At 34.7% G+C, this 24,265-nt stretch overlaps 1 protein-coding gene across 9 annotated transcripts in view; it reads left to right on the plus strand.

The window, feature by feature from the left end:
- The window catches only part of LOC136873840 (semaphorin-1A), a 923,904-nt gene that overhangs the window by 878,723 nt on the left and 20,916 nt on the right, over positions 1–24,265 (plus strand). For 2 of the 9 annotated variants that reach the window (XM_067147112.2, XM_067147114.2), the window contains 2 exons: positions 8,353–8,478; positions 13,772–13,961. In XM_067147112.2, the coding sequence (XP_067003213.2) occupies positions 8,353–8,478; positions 13,772–13,961 (316 nt within the window). Of the gene's footprint in view, positions 1–3,078; positions 3,160–8,352; positions 8,479–13,771; positions 13,962–14,240; positions 14,321–19,318; positions 19,439–24,265 lie in introns of all 9 variants that reach the window. The other 7 variants (XM_067147115.2, XM_067147116.2, XR_010860177.2 and 4 more) reach the window with 6 other exon arrangements.

The raw sequence follows: 24,265 nt of genomic DNA on the forward strand, positions 1-24,265 counted from the left end.
CCTTGATCTCTTCAATGTCTTGGAAATGATGTCCTTTCAAGGTGGTTTTCAATTTGGGGACTAAGAAAAAGTCTGCTGGAGCCAAGTCAGGAGAATAGGGCGGATGGGGTACAACAGGAATTTGGTGTTTTGCCAGATAACTGCGGACCGAGAGAGAGGCATGTGCTGCGCATTGTCATGGTGCAACATCCAGGATTTGTTTTCCCACAGTTCAGGCCTCTTCCTGCGCACAGCATCTCTCAAATGCGTTAAAACATTCTGGTACAGTTCTTTGTTCACTGTCTGGCCTCGGGGTACAAACTCGTGATGGACAATGCCTTTCCAATAAAAAAACACAATCAGCATCACCTTGATGTTTGAACGACTCATTCGTGCTTTTTTTGGTCGAGGAGAACCTTTCCCCACCCACTGTGATGATTGCCTTTTGGTTTCGATATCGTAACCGTACACCCACGTCTCATCTCCACAAACGTTTTCCCAACTTTGAAGCAGAACTTCACGCACACGCGTTGTTCCTCAAGCTGTTTCATTATAGAATTCGACGAACATGTGACACACGCAATCACTTCAGAGGCTGTAACTCAACTGATAATGCAGGCAATGGAATGCGGAAAGCAGCGGTCTGTTGTCAGAAGTTGCCGCTAGGCGCTGCCACAGTCACAACTCGCTCACTGTTGCGGTTTGCGCGCAATTTACAAAGTTCGGTCTTTTTTTGAACACACTTTGTATATGGCTGTGTGCTGGTATTATTTAAGTTCCTTTAAAAAGAGACCCATCATTGAAATGTCCAAACCAAATGTATGGAGCTAACTTTAGAAAACATAGTTCTGTTAAGCCATATACATTAAGTAGCATGGAATATTATTTATTGGGTGTTCGAATATGGAAGAGAAAAACCTCACAACAAAGGTTATTAGTAGTTTGTCACATTGTGTAGCCATTAATGGAGTGATGCTTGGTTGCAGCTCCCAATTTTACTTCTCAATCACTTCAGCCCATAAAAATATGAATATTTAATTTACAACAGTTGATTCATTAACGTCATAATATGCTAATATCTGTAATTTTATGATTTCTTGCTTTTATTGCATACAACTTCATAAAAGACAAACAGCATACTATACTTGTGTAGCTATATCTAGAAGGATGCTTTTAAATCTGTTATGGTAGTTTGTTTTGTAGAAGTAGTATTATTTTGTTGTATGGGAATGCGATGAAATGTTCCTTAAAATAAATCAGTTATAAGAATGAAAAATGTTGCTAGTCCCTTCCATTCATTAATTTCTTTTTTCTTTTTGAGTGTTTATTTGATGTGCAGTTCAGTGAACTTTAGAGTAAATGATTATAATAACTTAGCATGCAATATAGAAAAATACTGCCATAGATTTTGCTGTTATACATTGACTGATCTCATTCATAAAACATGAATGGAGAAGAATTGTTAACATGGATTGTGCCAGTGTTGGTTAGAAATTGTTTCATTATTCTCTAGAATGAATGAACATTTCATATTTCAAATATTGTTTTGAACTAACATATGAGGACATAAGATGCAAAAGCTGCCAAGTCCACATTTACAAAATTTTCAGAAATTGAGAAAAACGTGCCTCTCTTTTACAATTTGTTCTTATTATGTGAGTATTGGACAAAAGATGTGTAAGGGGTGTGGGAATAATATGAGCAAAGAAAAATCAACATATACCTATTATTTTTGCTGTAAATGTGGATTTTATTTTGGACTTGGAGGGTTTTGTTTGGAACATAGTAGTAATCATTAATTCAAAATTCTGTCATGTAGATGAATGAGAAGCTAAGTCTCTGCAATCAAGTATTTTGCATTAACAGTGAAATATTTCAATAATTAAAAGCTTCTTTACAAGTGTAAATTCAAGTATAAAGTTTAATTGAATTAGTTATGGTTCGCCAAATGACAATCGAAAAACATTCACATTGTTTTAAACTCTCAGATCAGGCACACATTCACTCCCATTCACTTCATAGGGAGATTCTGGTAGATTTTCATTAGAAGCATCGATGAGGTCCTTGTAGAATTTGAGGCTCTCCATTTCTTGTTATTCCATTCCATTGCTTTTTCAGTAGTTTGTCTATGTCCGTGAGCTTTTGTTTTTCAAATGGGCACCATTTGGAAGAATATTAAGAGTAGTGTTTCCTAATCACTCTCCCTTCTTGAGAATACTTTTAGGGATAAACAGATCAGTGCGGTAATGTGCTTCACCCTGAACTGTAACTCCACTGCTTGTTTTTCTCAGTAGTATTCTCTTGTTTTGACAGACATTATTTTAGCAGAACAATCTTCCATATTATTAATACATTTTTTGATAATTTAAACAAATGTATGTGATCTTACGACCTGATAAACATCTGTGAAATGAAACCTATGAACTATGTCACGTGAGACGGATGAGCAGTTTCATTGGCTCCTGTGGACTTGGCGGTTCTTGCTTGAAACTGCAAATTTCTACATGCATTTATAACATAAAATAGTGGGTTTTGCTTATGAGTAATAAAATATAACCAAAGAATTCTTCATTGTGCACATAATGGCGCATAAAGCTTCAAAATGTCAGAAATTGGTCTTGTCCTCATATATAATTTAACTTCTACTCATCCCCACATCAGAATTGCTCTTTTGTTCAACTTCCTTGCATCAAATTTCCTCACAACAAAGCTTGCTGAAGGCATTGTTGTTAATGTTGTTATATGATGTTCAAGAAATTCTTAGTGACTCGATTGTTTACATGTAATATAATGCTTATAGTGAGTTACTAAGTCTTGAACACATTATTTTGACAATATTTTCAGCAAGTATGAAAGATTTGGTATAAATTGTTTCCAGTTCATTAATCAGAGTAGCTATTCCTTATTTGTTTGAGTCTCTTGAACTTTCTTGTAGAATGTGACACTCAGGATACCTTTGACACATTTTTAGTTTGTATAAAAGTGTCAATGAATGGCATTAGCACCTTTTATTTTTAAAGCATTACAATAGATAAGTGTGTAGCCATAGTGTTATTGTGTGGCAGCATAGAGCTAATATTTTTTGATTGCTCCGTCCAGTAGATGAGGCTGTTGTTACGGCTACTTGTTCCCCCTGCGCGTGTGTGTGCCCCTCTCCCAGCAGCAACAGTGCAGCTACGGGTCAGTCAGTCTGCAGTTTCCATTGCCAACTAACTTGCATTTGCTTTTAGCAGGTGGCCGGGTTTACCCAGGGGGAATAACCGGCTCATAAACACCATGGTGTAGTGGTTGTGCACCAACCTTGTTAACCATATAACATAAAAAATTGTATTGTCAACCACATTTAAACAAGCCTGTTTATCGTTACAGCCATGTTAATTGTAATAATGTTCAAGAATTCATTCAATTTTGTAAGTATTTTCATGCTTTATCTTTGCACTGACATCGGGATTCTCTGTAAGCTATCATTTTCAGAGTTTTCTGTGGTCTCTGAATCAAAGAAATTCATCTTCAGAGTATATTATAAATATTCCTTAAAATATAAAAAGGATATATTGAAATGGAATAATTAAAAAATATGAGAAGTCATAATGTTTTCATTTGTAGGTTTCTGGGATGTTTCAAAATACCTATATTATCTAACACATTGGCAGCTGGTCACTTCAAGTGTACTTGAGATATCTAAAGACATTAGTTCTGTACTGATCTTCAATATCAGTGGCCCTCTTTCCATTGGATTTACAAGTTACGGTTTTTAACACGCCTCTTTTAGCCTTGAAATTGTATTGGGAATTCCAAGTTCGACTATAAGCTTACGTAGCTAAGTGATTGAATCTTGATAGGCCATCTCATCCAATTTATTGCCATTTACTGAACCTCCAATGTAGATGCCAAAGTTACACAGATTATCAAAATTACTTCAAATACACTGATAGGAAGTCTGCCATCTGGGCGACAGCCCTAATTGCAGATCAGTGGAGATTGGGAAGTATGCAGGATTGTGGGTCAACATGTTCCAAGTCCCGTATCTGAATCAACAGCAACATGAATTGAACCTCAGCAAGCAAAACACAGTTAATTCTCTAACCATTTACTCAGTGTATTTGCCATAAAATTTTCACAATTCATTAGAAGGAAAATACCACACTTTCTGTGCAAAAAAACATGTTATATCACTAAGTAGTAGCAACGTTGCAAGAATTATTTAAGTTATTACTTTTATGTGAATGAACTGTCACTTGCTTCAAGTTTATGAGATAGCAAATCATCTGTCATGGCAATAGCTTTGTTGTGCATGACAATTACGAGGTCCACAGAGGTTCAGGCTGATTGGTGGTCATGAGGAAAGGTTACAGGTTGCCCAGTACTTGGTGCAGTGCGGCTCAGGAAGTTCATTGTTGGTTCTGTAGTAGCCTTTATGTCAGTACATTCATGTCTTTATCCTTCAACATTTGGGAAGGGATATTTTTATTAATTCTTGATGATTGAATTCCTCTGCATAAATATCATGAAACTAATGCTATCAGAATTGTTATTTAAGAAAACCTTAAAGAATAACCTTAATACTCAGGTATTCATTCATTTTTAATATGATAGTATATTGCCACTGGTGAAAAGAAAGTCTACGGTATTTGGTATTTAATTTTCCTCCTGTTAGACTTGTTCAGATTCTTCTTTAATTTTAGCCTTTCTCTGTTTATGAGAAAGTTATTATTGACAGGAGATGTGATATTTTCACTGGCTTCTCACCTAAATGACCATTGTTTGAACTACTGGCCATTGCATATGGAATTTTTGTATTAAAAGTCATACTTCTGCCAGTAGGTATTCACCTAAAACAGGTTGTCCCATGGCTATAATCATAACGTGTCATGTAACACTAAAAGTTCCCTTCCTTTACATAATTAAGAAACTGAACATCAGAAGCAAGTTTCTTTTATTTTCTGTATAGTCATGTTTTGAAATCATTTGATTCATTTTCTTAATTAAATAGCTAAATTATTTCTTGAAATTTGAGTCACTGTGGTGTGTTATAGTTCAGTGACACATATGATAATCATGACTTAAATTGGAATATTAATTATTTGTATAAATTTAGCCCTTCAGCATTGTTTCAAAATATAAGTAATGGAAAGGAACTAGATTGATCCAAAATATGTTGGTATTATGGAGTATTATCATCATTTTAGGAAACCTAATTTCCTGAGAGCAATTTTACATTGGACCAATTATCCCTAGTTAAAATTCTTAGAAATCCTAGGCTGAAGGGAGTAGACATTTTTCAGATGTACAGATTTTCTGCTGTGATTGATCTTCATCATTAAATGAGTATGGGACTAAGAATTCCCTTCTTTCACCAATGATCTCTTGTGGTGTTTTGGATCTATAGAATTCTGCTGATTTCCTGTAAGCCTCCACTCAACTTTTCATAATGAATATCATTTCTTGATCTTAGATGTGTGCAATGATGTTACTTCATTATCATCATCATCTGTTGTGAAGAATAGTGATGTTGATTGTCATATTTCTCCAACGATCCTCTGAATATCCTTTTTCAGATCCTTTTGATTCTGATGATTCACATTAAAACAAGCTGATAAAGAGCAGATCAGTAAGCTACTTATAAAAATATAAGCTGGAGGGTCAGTCATCCATAAGATTGTAGCCAGACAATCCAGTCTAGTTGAAATGCTTTTAAGGTCTCCCAGCATTACTATTTTATAATTAATAATATTTTCATAAATGAAAAGCTGACTCAGTATGATGAATCACCATTGTTTGTGCAATTGATATAATTATATCAGATTTATTTGCAACAATAGAACCATTAAAGTCAAAAATGTAAAATTACTCTAATTTTTTTTTTCCTGACAGTTAACATGGCTTATTATGAACATTCCTTGCTTTACCTTGAGTTTACTTCTCAGAAATACGTATATGATATGCAAAGAAAATAAATTATTAGAACACGCACATCATCCATAATTTGTTGTCTTAATTAGTAAAAATGGTATTCAATATAATATTTAATATGTGCAAATTATATTTAGAATAGCATCAATTACAAGTTAGGTTATTATATGCAAATTTTGCAACAAATCTGGAAGCTGATAAATACATGAACATTTTTACATTGGATATTTATGATTTCTGAAGGAGATAGTAGTCAGCCAGTAGTATACTCCAGTTCTGCACGATACAATTTTTTTTTTTTTTTTTTTTTTTTTTTTTACATCTTAGTTTTAATAATACCGAGTAAAGTCCTCATCACAATTGAAGTATCTCCTTCTTCCTACCTGCAACCTTGCCCTTGGAACGGGATTGCCAGCCGTATCTCTTCACTGATGCTCTCAATTAACAATATGTCTCTTCTCACTAACAATTATTTCTTCTGTACTGGTAGTCTGGGCATGTGGTAGTTGTCTTTGCTGAATGCTGGTGTATACTGGTTTGATAAATTGTATGCGCATGAGTTCTGTTCTTATATATTTATGTAACTACAGATCACATTAGTGCAGTTGTGCAGTAACAGTAGAACAAAGATACATTTTCTTCATTTTTAATTAGAGATTTTTTGTTCTCTTTAATCTCTAGATGTGGAGAAATTCTATACTGTAGTTTGCATTAACTAGAGTACTAAAATATCATTGCTTGTAATGTAGTTGCATTGATATTTTTGTTTACATGTTAAAAATGTCTATTTAAACTGGACTTTCCTGTGACAGGAAGTCCTCAGTATACTGTATTAGTTTTCCACATACAAGATACTTTGTATTTTGTGATCCATTTGTATTTTGTGAGTGGTATGTAATGCATTATCCTATTACCAGACAGTTTGTGGTTTGCTTATGAAATTATTTCCTAGTTATAAAAATGAAGTGTAGGATCCAGTTTCTAATCACAGTTCATAAGTAAATATGAACTTGAGTTCAACTGATTAACTTGTAGATGACAAGCCATGACTCATCCTTCAGGTAGCCATGACCATATATTGTGTGTTGAAAATTTGTTCTGTCCATCTTTTAAAACACTCTATGTGAACATCTAATTTTCCAAGGCTTTTAAGTATACAGAACATTTAACTGAATAGCAATGATTAGCATACATAATTCAAGCAACATTTACGTACAGTAACTTTGTAATGAATTATACTGAACTGCACATCCAGTGTGGATCTTAAATGTTGGAATAGCTGCACAACCATGTACATATACTAACCCTATCTACTGATTTTGACTTTAATGCATGAATGGTACTATAATAATGAAAATGATGGAATTTACTAGCACTGAAAGTGTAAAGCAAGTGGTGGTTCCATTATTATTTTTGGCTTTATTTTTTTAATTAAATGAAATGACCACTTTTTAGCATATGGTACCTGTTTTAATTTTAATATATTCCCAATCATTTTCATTTTGTTATCATTTGGTGGAGTTATTTCTTATCTTGTGCTATAATGGCATTTGGTTATAGGCTTTCTAGCTCAGCTCATTAACAGTATGCTCTTTCTGTATCAGTCAATTTAGTGGCTTGAACATTGTAGTTCAGTTTAAGATGTGGGATAACTGGTCACATATAGTATATGCAGTAATACAGCAGTTGTTTTCTTAATGTTTGCTGATTATAAATATTCTCTGCCCTGCCTTGAAAGAAAATTCTCACAGTTTTGATCTCACCAATACATACATATTTAAAAAAAAAAAAAAAATTAGAATGAGAAAAGCATAAAGCTATATTTCATCCAAAGCATATATATCTATATGAGTTTACGTTAAAATATATGGCATGAAATTTATGTTAAAAGCTTAGTCATAAATATTTCTCTTTGTTTCATTTTTTATATAGTTTTGTCTCATTTTATTTTTTCCATTACGGTACTGACTACCGTTTTTAAAATTATTGCAGTATGTATAATGCAAGTATAGATTGTTATGGAAATTTGACACTTCAGTCATACATGGTATCTATCAATTGAAGTATTACTCTTGTTCAAATATATTTATTTACAATTTTTGTTCCTTTATACTTTAAAATTTAGAATCTTGGTCCATCATTCTTTCAGAAATGTTAAAAATGTTTGTGATTAATTGAACACAGCCTTTTTATTCTTTTTTTCATTAGCATAAGTAATCATAAAATTAATAATATTAATTTTATTGCACAAAAGCTTCTTAAAAATGCAATTGTTGTTGAATAGGTTACTGATTTTGCTTGACTTTCTCAATACCCTATGTGGAATTGCATTTCATGGCAGAGAAGAGTTTCTTTCAAGGGTAGAAAATAAGATTTATATAAGTAAGACGCTTGTAATTTGAAGACCAGTATCCCAGTCTTAACGGCTTGTTTGTTAACCTGCGTGTTGACCTCTGGCAGGCGATCCCGTTCATTCAAACCACCCGGGCAGCGATAGTGAACCTGATATTGTCAACAACGAGATTGTGATTGAGGTGGACGAAAGCAACTTGTTCCATAACACGCTGGCTGAAATAAATCATGCAGGTAAGGTAATGGTAGAGCATATTCAAAACACAGTTGTTAACACTGCATCAAACAGGTAGTGTGGTTAAGCCTGTAATATTACTGTTGACTAGCAATATTTGTTTCATTTGTTAATATCATATTACCTCTATATCATTTTAATGTTTTAATATACATGGTTTTAAAATTAAATACCTGCTGTCTGCAGAGACCTCGTAGTGAGCTCCCAGTCTATTGACTAATGACATTTCTAGAACAGTCTGTATCCTGAGGCCACTTGCTGTGTTGACGGGGAACAGCTTGCTCACTAAGAGGTCTCAGTGGCCGGTAGTGTTTTCATTTGAAACCCCTATATGTCATAGCAAACTATCAATTATGGATGTTAAAATGCATATAGCCATTATCTCATTTTTTCTTCCTGTACAAGTTGCATACATGAGTTTCATTTCATGATATGAACATTACACAATGGGAGCATGGCTTTTAAATCACATAAAACTTTTTGTTACAATGTATCCACTTCCAGAATGCACCTCATCCTACTCTTCTACAAAAATTTTCTAAGTGCATGAGAATGAACTTTCACCTTCCTATAAGGGGACCTGGATGTCAATACAGTACAAGATCCTGGCTAAGATTTTCTTGCTAATCTTATCTTAGTTCTGTTAATGATTATAACTTCATTTTCATAATATATCAATACTATTTCTGTATTATCAAGCAGAATATTTTGGTTGCCTTTTTGTAATGAATATTGATAGCTGCAGGTGCCTTTTCTTTTTTTTCAGAAACGATTTAATTTAAAACTTATGTATCTTACAGACATATTATTGGTATAAATTTATCATATTAGACCCTAATGGGTGAATTTTTAAAAAATTTGTTATATTGAATTATTTAGAAAGTTTCAAAATACTGAAAATTAAACTTTTCCTCAAGAGTAAAATAGGAATTGTTACAATTTGATTATAAGTTTATTTTATGCTAGGAAAGTTAATCATAAAATTACAATACTCTGTTGATTATGGTGTTTGAAGTAATTGACTGCTGTTTTTGTATTATGAAAGAGAAGTAGTTTAATAACGGTTTAATCATTATGAATTTTCATGTGAACAAAATGTTTTTTTGTTTTTTTTCATGTATAAATTGAAGTACCATATATTACTCACACACAAAAAGTAAATGCCATTTACAATGTGTTTAACACAATGTTTAGCAGTTCTTTAGGAATTCATTTTTGAGCTAAGTTGATAGGAATTAATCTGTTTATCTTCCTGAATATATGAGAAGCAGGTTGGTGATCATGGAAAGATCAAAGTTGATCATCGAAGATCTTTTTTACAGAGAGAAACTTTCATGTAAACACTTCTGTCTATCCAAGTATACAGCACTTTAAAGATATTCAGTATTACCCTTTCTCTAATATAACATACTTTGCTGCTATGAAGTATTTTATACTTGTGGAAAATGCAATGCAGGATGTGCAGCAACTTGCTCTTCAAGTCCCATAAGTAGAACAACATTTTGATAATGTTGTAGCCAATAAAATTCTTCTCTAAAGTTAGCCATTATAAAAAAGGCCTTTCTTCACACTCTGACTACATTGTCATTTCCATAGTCATATTACAAACATTGGCCTTATGAGATATATCTGCTGTGCTGATGTCTAGTTCCCCTTAAATTTTAGTCACTTAATACAGATTTGTTGTTGTTGTCATTGTTGTTGTTGTTGTTGTTTCGTCTGACGTGTCTTACAGAAGCTATCCATTAGCCATCATCTTCTGTGGTCTTTGAGTCAGAAACTTGTTATTCATTTTTATTCAGGAAGGGGCCTGGGGAGGTATGATACTCCATCACAATCATAAAGTCCCTGATTTCTTTGTAGATTTTCTACCAATGATTATTTATATTTATACATGCTGACCGTCTGCCATGATAAAACAAGAAGCAAAGTTGATTGGGTATGGTGACATTTGGGAGTTATTCTGTTTGTTTGTGTAAATACTGGGATATACTTTATTCCATGTTCTGAGACAGTCATACCAAAAGACTTATGCAAAGTGCAGATCTTAAAATTAATGTAGATTTCACTATAATAAAGGCAATCTGACATGCAAATAAATAAATAAATAAATAAATAAATAAATAAATAAATAAATAAATAAATAAATAAATAAATAAATAAATAAATAAATAAATAAATAAATAAATAAATAAATAAATAAATAAATAAATAAATAAATAAAATTAAATACCATTCAAGTTACAGTTTTCCATGGGGTTGCAAAATCTTTGTCAAGCAAGCTCTAACTGTTGCACCCCAAGATGTGTTGCATTATGTTAAGATACCAGTTGTATTTGGCTATGACTGAAACAACATTCATCAGAATCACCATCATCATCATCATTTTCCACCTCTAGTTTCCCGAGTTTGGTGTACAAGCGCTCACCGCTTCTTCCTGTCAAAGTGTGGTTTCTGTTTCTCTATGTCCTCCCACTTGGCATTGACTACACAGTCTGCCACACCAGAAAACATTATTAGGACTCATACTAAAGGTCTCCAGTAAATTTCACCATTATCAGTACAAGGTTGTTTATATGCATACGCTGCAGTAATCAGTCACACAGAAAATGGCTGGGCACAGGGATTAAGCAGTGTGATGAGCACCCGGCCTGCAATGTGTTAACCTTCGTGGTGCCATTCTGTTTGTGGATCACATTGAAGGTAGCTGGTAGTTTTTTTTTTAAGACCATACCAGGCATGGTCTAAAAATAGACACTAAAAAGACTGAACTACTGGTAGTCAGCAAAGATCAATATATTCACACACAACTAGAACTGTCTGATGAAAACCATGAATATGTTAAAACCTACACCTTGGATGTCTTCTAAATTCTCAGTGGGAGTTCTCACAAGAAGTCTGTTCCAGGAACACCTTCAACAAACTGAAGAACTTATTGACCAATAAATACCTCAGCATTGGGCTCTAGCTTTGCACGTTGCATTGATGTGCATTTTTCATACTTCTGTGGTATGGAAGGATGGATTCTCGCTTCAAACTTGGTGCAAACAATTAGAGGCATTTGAAATGTGGACCTATTTTGTATCTCATGGATAAATAGGATTACAAATACCGTTTGAAGTGTGTGAGTATGTGAATACACAGACAGAAGTTCTGCTGACAATTAAGAAACAGCAGTAAGACTACTTTGGATACATCATGCGTGGCAAGAAGTATAGACTTTAGTAACCTATTCTGCAAGGGATAATTGATGATAGATGCAAACTAGGAGAAGGAGGATGCTTTGGTTGTGTAATTTGAGATTGATACCTCTTTCATGAGGCAGTTGAGACAAATTTATAATAGCCAGGATGACCGCCAACCTTTGTTGAACAGAGAAGGCATCAGAAGAAGGAGAAAAAGAACAGAGAATTTTCCAGTGTTGCTTAAATTTCATTAGTCTTCATGTGTGTAAATTGATGTAAGATGTTCAGAATTTGAAGCTAAACTCGAGTGATTTTATTCAGGCCGTGGAAATTCCTCATAGCCACTCCTGGTTTTCAACATTCGCTTAGAGTACAGTAAAGCTCTGTACTTTTCTGATTTCTAGTACAGGAAAAGAGGTAGAAATAGTGAGTGTTATACTGTACCTAACTGGCCTTTACTTTTGATGAAATCTTCTATACAGGAAAATCCCTTCAGTATTGTTCTAACAGTCAGTAGGATGTACCAGGAGCTACTTGGTTAGAAACGGTCAACGTAAAAAGGTCTACAACTAACAGTGATTGAACTTTGGTCATTCTCAGAAATTCACCTCCTTAATTTTTAAGACTGCCACGTCTCTTATCCTGTCCCAAATAAGTACAAATGCATGCACTAGTAATGAGCTGTTAATAAATGCTATTCCCGAGTGAATACTGTGTTGCTAGATGGAACTAAACAAAATTATATAAAAACAGGACAGGAGAATGTGGAGCAAAATTGAAAAGATCAAAAAATAAATAAATAAAAAGTTGTATTAATATCACAATCAAATTATCCTTCGCATTTTACCAATTTTATCTTACTTTAAGGCAAAAGTGATATTTGAAGAAGCAGAAAATAAAATGTTTTACTGGTCAGTTCAGTCCTTCTATAGAGGAAAATCCCTTCAGTGTTTGTTCTTACAGTGAAATAGTGAGTGTTATACTGTTATACTGCTGAAATCTTTTATAGAGGAAAATACCTTCAATGCTCATTCTTACAGTTGGTAGGATGTACCAGCATGAGGGCAGGAAACATAGCTTCCATAATGAAACAGAGTTTGTATTGAAAAATAATTCAGAGGTATTTTTTAACTGTTTTAACTGTTTAGTTGAATTTTGCCTATTGGAAAATTTTAATTTTGTGCATCACCACCTATGACTTTGGAATATCAGTTCCTGTGTTGCTATTTGGTTAGTATTGAGAAAGTCATTCAGAACTTGAAACAAGATACTATTCCAGCACATCCTAGAAGTGAGCACACAGTATTGAAACATTCCTTAGTTGGAATCAAACCACCCAACTCAGGCTTGTATTTGTCAACTCACAATACTTTTGAGATCAGTGATAAAATATTTCTGAAAATATTTTTGTGAAAGGCACTTTTCTTAGTAGTTGAACACTAGGGATGATAATACACCACAGTATGTCGTAAAAGTTAATTTGGGAATGGCTAATGCTCTGAAAAATACCTGAGAAATCTCTTATTTTGAAATAAAGTATACTTTTGCTAGTGGCTTTACGTCGCACCGACACAGATAGGTCTTATGGCGACTATGGGATAGGAAAGGCCTAGGAGTTGGAAGGAACCGGCCGTGGCCTTAATTAAGGTACAGCCCCAGCATTTGCCTGGTGTGAAAATGGGAAACCACGGAAAACCATCTTCAGGGCTGCCAACAGTGGGATTCAAACCACTATCTCCCGGATGCAAGCTAACAGCTGCGCGCCTCTAACCGCACGCTCAACTCGCCCGGTGAAATACAGTATACTTTCTTGTTCAGGTGAGGTGTTCCCATTAGCCTTTTGAGAAATCAGAAATTCAGGGGCTAAAATGCTATGAACTGAAGAACATTGCCCTTTGCTTAGTAGTATCACGGAACTGTTCAAATGTATGGTACCTCCTTGAGCTATCATATGATAGCCATCTTCATGGTAGAAAGTGATTCAATGAGATAACTAGTTTAAAAAAATGATGTGTAATGAAATAATCACCACATTATCATCATTTTGTGGTTATTGTTATTTTCATTTATTTATCTTCTAATCATTGCTTTCTTCTTTGCCTCATAGGTTCTAAACTGCCATCATCTCAGGAGAAGCTACCCATCTACACAGCTGAAACCTTAAGTATTGCTGTTGCTACATCATGTCTAGCTGCTCTGGCAGTTGGCTTTGTGTCAGGATTTCTTTTTTCTCGGCGGTGCCGGGGAGAAGACTATAGTGATATGCCATTTCCAGACCAGCGTCATCAACTTAACAGGTATTATTATGTACTTTTTCTCCAACACTGAGGATGGTTATTTCAAGTGTGTCATGATAGCTGAATTTTTATTTCACTGAAGTAAACATGAGCTGTAGATAATATGTTTGGTCTTGTTTTTTTATTTTTTTTTATTTAACCATCATAAATTGATATTTTAGTGTATGTGAACTATTTGCAAAGGTTACTGGGTTAATGAATGAATACTCACTTTGTTAATAGCACATTATTGAACTAGATTGCTGTTCACTATAGAATATACATCCTTAACCAATTTAGTTGCAGTAAAGCTTCAGTGAAGCAACATCGTTACATCACCGAGTATCCAGTAATGAAGAGATGACATGTTGGATTCCCAGGTTGGACTTCCTTGGGCTTTCTTCTCTAATTGCACATTGATGTCTTACTTACTTCCTTAGTACTTCCTTACACTTACCTTGCAGTGCTTTTGCTTAGATATTAATTTGAAACAAAAACAAAAGAAAGACAAACATCATGTCAGTATTTGATGGATTTTTCATTTTGTTATGACTGGGACAGGTATCTAAATTACTCTTAGGTGATGGATAATTATTTCACGTGAAAAATTTATGTACATGTATGATAGAATACAGCAAAATGAAGTGGGAGAAATAAGATTATATTTATCATCTAAAAGTACACAGTTCCACTTGGTAGTGGTCTTTTTCAGTTACTAGCATATTTTCTTGGCTTGTAAGAAAGAGAGAGAAAGTTTAAGGTACAATTGTTAAAATCTCTTATTTTATGGTTGTAGCAGTCTTCAATAATACTAATATAATTATAAAATACTTTTAATTTCATAAAATGCATATAGTTATGTAGACTTTGATTTAATGGATTGATTTTTAAAAAAATAGAACATCATTAACAGTTTGTTTGTCAGCTCTAGAAAAGAAGTGGAATGAAATTAAATTGTCTCGCTGAGAAATAATGAAGACTGTGTAAAATAAAAGGGTTTGAAGATAGGCAGATAGAAAAAGAACAATATGCTCACATTTAATCCAAAAGAGATGTAGGAATTGGCATAGATTCAGCTCATGAAACAGCTTCCTTTTCCAACTGAGTGTGAAACTGAAGGTTCACTTTCATGAGAGGCATAAAATAGAATGTTCTCACTTCACCCCAAGTCTGGGTCCATGGCTAAATGGTTAGCGTACTGGCGTTTGGCCAAAGGGGTCCCGGGTTCAATTCCCGGTTGGTTCGGGGATTTTATCCTTAATTGGTTAATTCCAATGGCTCGGGGGCTGAGTGTATGTTATGTCTTCATCAATAGAATCATCCTAGGTAGGGCCCCATTCTCATAGACGCGCAGGTCGCCTACACGGCATCAACTCAGAAGACCTGCACTAGGCCTCTTTGGAGGCCACACACCATTATTATTATTATTATTATTATTATTATTATTATTATTATTATTATTATTATTATTATTATTATTATTATTACTTCACCCCAACATGAAATAAATAATTCTAAATGTGCCATCTCTTATAATAGTTAGATGACTTGTAGATACTAGATATAACTCCCTTCTCTATGAGCTTTGAACTGATATGGGATTTTCTCTAACAAATCGTTGTACCAGAAATTTGAACATCATCAGCATCCTGTTATATCAGCTGATGCAGAAGCACGGTATCCTGTGAATTATCTGGATTATTTAAGCTGGACAATAAATAAAAACATGGCCACATATAATTTTGGTACAGAGAAGGAACAAGCCGTTGAATATTAAGGAAACTTTGGCTTAAGGTGACATTAAACAGGGTCAGTGATCTTTTTTTAATGTTAAAAAAATCAGTAGGCCTATGGCTTAAACCAAATTTTGTTTGGCTTGAAATATTTGTGTCTAACTGAGATTCAAATTTCATATGCAGTATTAGGAATGAAACTTGGTGTATATGTACAGATGAATATAAAATTAGTTTAAATTATGAATATTTGTTGTTTCAGACTTACTTGTTTTGAAACTTTGAAAAATTGCTAGTGCTGGTCTCCCAAAGAGAGATCCTTAGTGCTCACATGGCTTAAAACAGGAGGATCTGATGAAGGCTGTCAAAGTCTTGAGTCTAAACAGAGCTAAAATACTGGTACAATAAAGCATTTTTAAGCAAGACTAAATGCATATGCTCTTCAGAGTTATCAGTGTTAACGTCATAGCCTACTTCTGATTAGAAACATGCACAGAGGACCAATGATCTTTTATGTTTGACTGTTTGACTCCTTAAAGCTAATGTAGTTATTATCACCATACCTGCACTTAAACAGAAGCTCTTCCCTATAACCATTTCTAATATACTTTATAGCTCATTCCATGTTAAGAAAACAGTATTGCTCTTATGACAAGAAGGTTGCCATATCAAACGGCTCTATTCAACGTCATCACGGGAAAAAGGCAGCATATAAATTTGTGAAATTCAGTATTAAGTTCAAGACAAAAAGCAGAAAAAACTAAGCTACAAAATATTTTTATGAACTAAAGGGTTTACAGGGGCTATTGTTGGTTTGTATAGAATCAGAGGTAAACTACAACACATCAAAAACTTCAACATTGAAGTGTAAGGCAAATTGGGGTGAAAATAGACAAATAATTGTTATGGGCTCAAGGGGTGAGGGATGGATTTAATTGCATGTAATAACATTTTTCCAGGCAATGAAAGCTAGAAAATAGACGCAACAAATAAATACTGTAGATGACTCTACAAAAGATCACAGATTAATGTTAAAGAAATAAATCACACACGTAGGCTTATCGCATAACTCTCACTCTAAACAAGACAATCACACACTCATTTAAAGCCTAAAAACACACACACACACGCACGCGCGCGCGCAGCAAATAAATACTGTAGATTACTTTACTACAGAAGTGAGCTGCCGGCGGTTCACAGAGTGAGGGACTACACAAGACTTGTACCAGAGCAACACAAAAAAGGAAAAGGAAAGAAGGCCACGAAGTAATGGCTGTTCCTGCCATTGTGCTTCCTCCCTACAACTGTATTTATGAAAAAAGAAAATGTTATGTAGTTATTTGAATAATTCACAGGCAAAAGTGCCTCATCCTTTTTATCTATCTTTCATAATACATTGCAAAGTACAGTATAATTTCCCTTAATCACGAGGAATTATGGGTGTCTCAGATGGGGTGTGTTCACTCCTTGTAGCTCCATAAGAGCAATACTGTTTTTTCGATGTGGAATGAGCTATAAATACATAGCCACAGTTCTGATTGGCTGACAGAGAACAGTAACGTTGGAGTTACTAAGTGTGCTCTCGTTCGATATCTCTGTTATACCATCTTGCATCTAAGAGGTGCATAATTAGCATAGTGGTTGCTGCAGTAGAATTGTTGTCATTAGTGCCTAGAAACAGAAAGGATTCAGATTCAAGTCCTGACTGCATGCACCATTTTCAGCACAAGTCATTTTTATTATATCAACAAAGGAGAGGCTATTCTCTAATGCTAATTCTTAGGTAAAGACAGAAGGTTCATTGCAATAGTATAATCAGAAAAGAGCTTGATACTTCACACTGCATAGGAGCACTTCATTCACAGCTATGCTATCTTGAATCGATGATTCATTTCCCTCTGCATGGTGGCCATTTCTGTGAAAAACTCATTACTGGTATACTTGTACTAGGGTTCAAATTGAGTACATTTCATTTTATTCTATTTCTGAACTCTCTTGTTCCTAATTCCTTGTATCTCTCCAAGGTAAGTTAGTGCTTACTCCCTCTCTCTTCCTCCTGTTCCATCTTATTGTTTTTATGATTTCTTACCAACTGTTTCACTCAGGAAGTTTTGTGTTTTGTGGTTTTTTTTTTTTTTTTAAAGGGCTAGGATACAAATCTCCCATTCCATAGATCAGCACAGAAACGCTAAAATTCATATGTGAAATTAAGAATCTTTTGTAGCTCTGAAACCATCTAATAACTTTCGATCCTTCCACATGTTCTATATTTGTTAACCCACCCTAATAAATGCACAATCAGTTATGTGCTAAGTATTCATGTATTAGTTTCTAGAAGCTTCCCAACTGTGTAAGCTGATATGAAAATAGACAGGATTAGACCCAAATTAGTCATATGTCACTCTATAAATGTACACTGTGGCATTGGCTCGCAAATAAGATGATAATAATAATAAAAATGATGGAGCTATTGGTACCATGAATCTCAAAGCCTGATTTCATCTAGTTGTTTGTCTCAAGGAACAAGGAAAACCACCCACACTGCCAACCTGTGAGGCCAAAGCCATGGTCTCTTTGTTATTGGATGCTGGTTGCATTTTAGCATTGCATTATTAGCATGGTTAAGTGGCCAATTGTGTGTTGCTTTTGCTTCTTATTGTTATACTAAGGGTGGATTAGAAAGAAAATAAGTAACAGCTTACACATTAAGTGCATGATAACATAACTAGTTCTAATAGGAATCATACACACATCAGTTCAAAAAGAATCTCAATAGTTAGCTACTCATAAAGTGTCAAGCTGGATAAAATTAACATATACCATTGAATCTTTTAGTTTGCCATGTCTTTCTGTGTAAAAACTCTCTATACTTAATGAATGACACATTTTGCTGAGCAGCTATCATCTTCATTGCATGATGATGGTAATAACCTGTATGCTCTTGGCAATTATAATGCTGTAACATCAGTACATCATCTCTTGTATGCTGTCTGCTTGTCTCTGGTGGGGTATGAAAGTCCCCTGTGTAAGTAGATGTTAGTAAAAATGTAAATGATAACCACTGAAATGGCTACACTACCAGGAACAGGCTGATACCACATAAAAGATGATGAACCATCATCACCCACCAATAATGTGAAAATATCTTTGCCCCAGTGAATGTCCAGTTTTGCCATCAGCTATCATCCAATTAATCTGATTCCTACTCAGCAAAAGTCACCAAATCCATCAATTTCTAGCATAAGAATGATGTGATTTACAGAAAGAATCAATTTTGTATGTGTATTTATAATGTTTCATGCTGGAAAAACTTCATTATTTAAATTCTGCACTTATGGAGTGAATTGCTACATAGCCTTTCTTCTCATTCTTTCCGAACCTCAGTGGTGATATGATTATTTTGGATTATTTTCTGTATATACATCCATCTTTCTTGAATTAGAAAATTGAATAAGAAATTTTTATCAATTTCTGGTTTATTTGTTGTGACATCAAATAAATTTTTAGTCATTAGAGAATTGAGTATTTTTGGAAAATCTAATCTACTAAATTGAGGATATGTTTTGTAACTTTTACTTCGGTTTTGGTGACTTGTTGATGTGGGTGGACCATGCACTGGGGTGAAATGTTTGCTACCACCTTCAGGTCATGTGCTGCTTTCAGCCCTTCCCCAATACGAAGACCTTACAGATGAGACTAAGAGGCACAGGAAGAGGATGAAGCGAATGAGAATGAAGGCCACGGACTCTGTACAGCATACTACATGTAAGGTGATGCTAATGCAAACAGTAGGCACAGAACAAATAATGTATACACACTGGCTGCAGAGAAAGTCACAGGGCTATCTTGTGTACATTGTTCCTTATTATCATTGGAGATGGGTGGATCTAGTAGCTTAGTCATAAAGATAGTGGCTACATTGCTAAGGGTTGAAGGTATGATTACTTCTAAATCACAACCCTTTATTAATATCAGATTCCATCCAAGTCCTCCCCTAAGATGCAAACAGTTTTGAAAGCCATAGGGAATGAAAGATGGCTGGGCATGGTGCTGGTTAAATAATCTGGATTTTTCCAATTAATCATATTTCAATGTAAGCTTAACAACATCTTCCAAAAACATTGAATTCATTTCTTAGAAATCAGTTTATTCAGTGGTATCAAGTAAATGTATGCTTATTTGTTAATTTAATTTATTTCATTTGATTTTTCTTAAGTTAAAGTATTGTGTTGGGGCCTGGATAACCCATGTAATCAATTGCATAAAATAGGGTCTTAACTTTAGATATTGACATTTACTTAAACTGAAAATAAAATTACCATATATAATAGAAATAATCTTTGTAGATTATTGAAAAATTATCAGAAAGAAATTGCATAAATTAATAATTTCTGTTATTTATAGGAGGCAGTATTGTGAAGTGGTGATTCAAACTGCAGCAAGTCTATTTCAGTCAGAAGTGAAGATACAGATCATTCAATGTTTCCTCTTCCACAACATACCTCTTACATTACCGTATTGATTTAAATTCCAAGGGTAATAAGGCACTTGCTGAAGGCGGTGTGCACTGTGGAACCTCGTGTACCGAACGAGTTGGCTGTGCAGTTAGAGGCGTACGGCTGTGAGCTTGCATGCGGGAGATAGTGGCTTCGAATCCCACTGTCGGCAGCCCTGAAGTTGGTTTTCCGTGGTTTCCCATTTTCACACCAGGCAAATGCTGGGGCTGTACCTTAATGAAAGCCATGGCCGCTTCCTTCCAACTCCTAGGCCTTTCTTATCCCATCATCGCCATAAGACCTATCTGTGTCGGAGTGACGTAAAGCCACCGGGGGGAAAAAACCCTTGTGTATGAGGGGGGGGATACTTAAGGGACCCAAACACTTGGGAGCTGGCTACAGTTTTTTTATTTTCTGGTTTTTAGTGCCTTTTCTTCCAGATGTCAGGTGGTAGGCTTGTCCTTCTGAAGTTGATATGGGTTGTTTTTGCGGTAGTTTTGACCTTCTTCCTGGATGTGTTGGCTATTCTGGTTCTGAAGTAAACTTCTCTGTTGTGTAGTTTCTTTTGTTCCTCTTTCAATGACATTTCATGTAGTATTTGTTATAAGTAAGGCAACATTAGTGAAACAAGTAGGGCAGCTAAAAGACGTAAAAGGTGATTGCAGGGTTCAGAAATCAACAGGTCCAACAAGAAAATAACTAATTGTTTAGTGCCTTCTAAAAGCAATGTTTATGTACCCAATGAAGATGATTGTGGATTCACATCCTTGAAATCAAACCGCAAGGGAAATAAATAATCATCAAAAATGAAATCACCAGATTATCAAAACACTCAAAATCTAACTCAATTCTATGGAAACAACCTCGTTTGTGATGGTAATGATAGTGGTAACAGGAGCCTCCATGACTCAGGCGGCAGTGTACCGGCCTCTTGCCTCTGGATTCCATGGTTTAAATCCTGGTCACTCCATGTGAGATTTGTGCTGGGCAAGGTAGAGGCGGTGCAGGGTTTTCTCCGGGTACTCCGATTTCTCTGTCATCTTTCATTCCAGCAACACTCCCCAATATAATTTCTTTTCATTTGTCAGTCATTAATCATTGCCCCAGATGAGTGTGACAGGCTTCGTCAGCTGGCACAATTCCTATCGTCGCCACTAGATGGGGCTTCATTCTTTCCATTCCTGACCCGGTTGAATGACTGGAAACAGGCTGTGGATTTTCAGTGATAGTGGTAACAGCACCCTTTTCACTAGCAATAATTTTTTCCTTTATTTAATAAGTGTATGGGGGCCTTTTATTTATTTTGGCAGAGGCCCAGATATTATAGATGCAGCATGACTGAAACCCTGGAAAGTTGAAATACAATATTTTGGTTCAAAGTGAAATATGAATATGCCTGCTCTTTCTGAAGATGACAGTACAGATAAGCACTCTTGAGTATCATTCTTATCTTTATTGATACATATAAGTTAGGACTGCAAGCAGTGTAAAACTTGTATTCATTGACCTAAACATTTGCCACCTTGCAAGATCCATTGGATTCAAAAGAAAGTTTATTAGTGCGGCTGACAAAGGCAAGAAGCTATGACAGTATTGATGGATCAGGGCAGTGTACGAGGGGGTAAAAAAAATAAAAAAATTAAAGCTGTAACATTTTTTGTAGTCATCTTTAGAAATGGCTGACAGCCCCTTCCTCATTTTCTTCTTGACCTCTTCAATGTTGTCAAATTGGTGACCTTTCATGCCCCTTTTCATGCACGGAAATAAGAAAAAGTCGCATGGAGCCAGGTGAGATGAGTAAGGTGCGTGGGGCAGCAGAACCATGCCATTTTTAGCCAAAAACTGTCTAACAGAGATGGCTGTGTGTGCAGATGTGTTGTCATGGTGGAAGAACCGGTTTCCTGTCTGCCCCAAATTGGGTCTTTTTTTACGAACACTGTTGCACAATCTTCTAAAAACTTCCAAATTTCACAGCTGCACATTGTTCACTTAAACTTGCCATCATAGAAAACGAAACAAGAACAAAACAGTGCTAGCAAAAACAATAACTGCACATCAACAGAACAAGCTAGGTCGACAACACAGGTGGCACTGAACTGGCAATGAGTTGCTCTATACACGCCTAGTGGCAGAAATGCATACTACACAAGCTTCATCCACGGCAATGTTATTCTGGTTATTTTTGGGTACCCCTTCGTATGTATGTATGTATGTATGTATGCATGTATGTATGTATGTATGTATGTATGTATGTATGTATGTATGTATGTATGTATGTATGTCCAACCCTTGTCCCATTTCTTTATGGGATTGAGTATGATGTTAGATGAATCTTCGAAAGCGAGTTTTTACAACCAGATGCCCTTCCTGGCGTCAACCTCATCAGAGTGGTTCATGATATGAAGTGAATGATGTGATATATGATAGGAAGGGAGAGGGTGAAACCCGATGCTGGTACATAGTCTACTTCTGTCGAATAGCCCCAAGGAGTCTGCTCAAGGCTTTACATCACTATCCGACGAATTAATTACCTCAAATCACCATGTGTGGATCAGAACAATATATGATGATTCAAAGTGGATTATATCCAAGTTGTTTACTCACAGAGGTTTAGTTAAGCAAAATAATTAGGTTTTATTTCTATATATTAAGGTTCGTTCCTAATGACTTGAATAAACAACGTTTTGACAAAGCACAGAGTTATAAGTTTTCTTAATTATTACTAAATTACAATTTGAATTACCGGTAATGTGCTGCATTCTGAAGAATCACTTCTCACTATTACAATAACATCAAAGTACTGTATATAATCAGTAGTAAAAATCTCGGTACCTCTGGCTATTATCTCAAATAATGGGAAAATTGTGGATTTGATTTCTATATCAGCTGCCCAGAAAAGTCTTTCATGTTATCCTAGTGATAAAAACTAGATGCCTTTTGAAGATATCTAAGGCCTCCCTTGCATGGCAATTAATGAGGGTGGGGATCAAAGCAGAGTAACTTCTTCTGTAGCTTTATTTATAAATACTAAGTACTTCTATGTATTATAGTATAATGGGAGATAGCAGAGAATCCATTTTATTGCCACAGCTTCAAAATGTAACTGTTTCACATTCTAATAATAAGCTGATTTTCAAGATAAAATAAAGGAGAAAGAATTGAACTTGGAGAAACTAAACACCCTTTTTGTAACATGACCAGCATCATGATGAATATATATCGGAGAGATTATCCAGGCTTGTCTGGCATGGTCCAGTTGGGTTTTATTGGAAACTCTTCTTGGCATTTTCAATGGTCTGCTGTCTTGAAAGTTCAGTAGTGAATTGGAATATGGCCTGTAAGAGTGAAAAATTTCTTCTGTATTTGCCCTTCTTGTAATTTTCTGTTATGTCACAGTTTTAATCTGTTAAGATTAAATCCATTCTTAGTTAATATAACCATTAAGTTTTTCAGCTTGTTGGAACATGAATTATGTACCTGTAACATTGTTACATACCTGTAAAAGAAAGCATTAATAAAATATTATTCCAAAATTTATGAAAACACTGTAACATACCTGTAAAAGAAAATATTGGAAATAGAATATTAATAGTTCTTTTTTACAGGTATGTTATAATGATTTCATCAATTTTGTAATTCTTTTTCAACAGATTGAACTTAATGGTTGTATTAGAAATGTTAATGTACAGTAGAACCTTGATAAGCTGAACTTCTAGTTGGTACTCAATTTTTTGATACTTTATATCAAAATAAAAGAAAGCATTAATAAAATATTATTCCAAAATTTATGAAAACACTGTAACATACCTGTAAAAGAAAATATTGGAAATAGAATATTAATAGTTCTTTTTTACAGGTATGTTATAATGATTTCATCAATTTTGTAATTCTTTTTCAACAGATTGAACTTAATGGTTGTATTAGAAATGTTAATGTACAGTAGAACCTTGATAAGCTGAACTTCTAGTTGGTACTCAATTTTTTGATACTTTATATCAAAATAATGTTTTACTTCCTAAATGAACTTTAATTAATGAACTTCAGTTATTGTACTTTACAAATTTCTTTAACTCAAATTTTTCAGTATCTTGGAGCT

The sequence above is a fragment of the Anabrus simplex genome, chromosome 5 (assembly GCF_040414725.1).
Source record: "Anabrus simplex isolate iqAnaSimp1 chromosome 5, ASM4041472v1, whole genome shotgun sequence".
Classification (NCBI taxonomy): domain Eukaryota; kingdom Metazoa; phylum Arthropoda; class Insecta; order Orthoptera; family Tettigoniidae; genus Anabrus; species Anabrus simplex.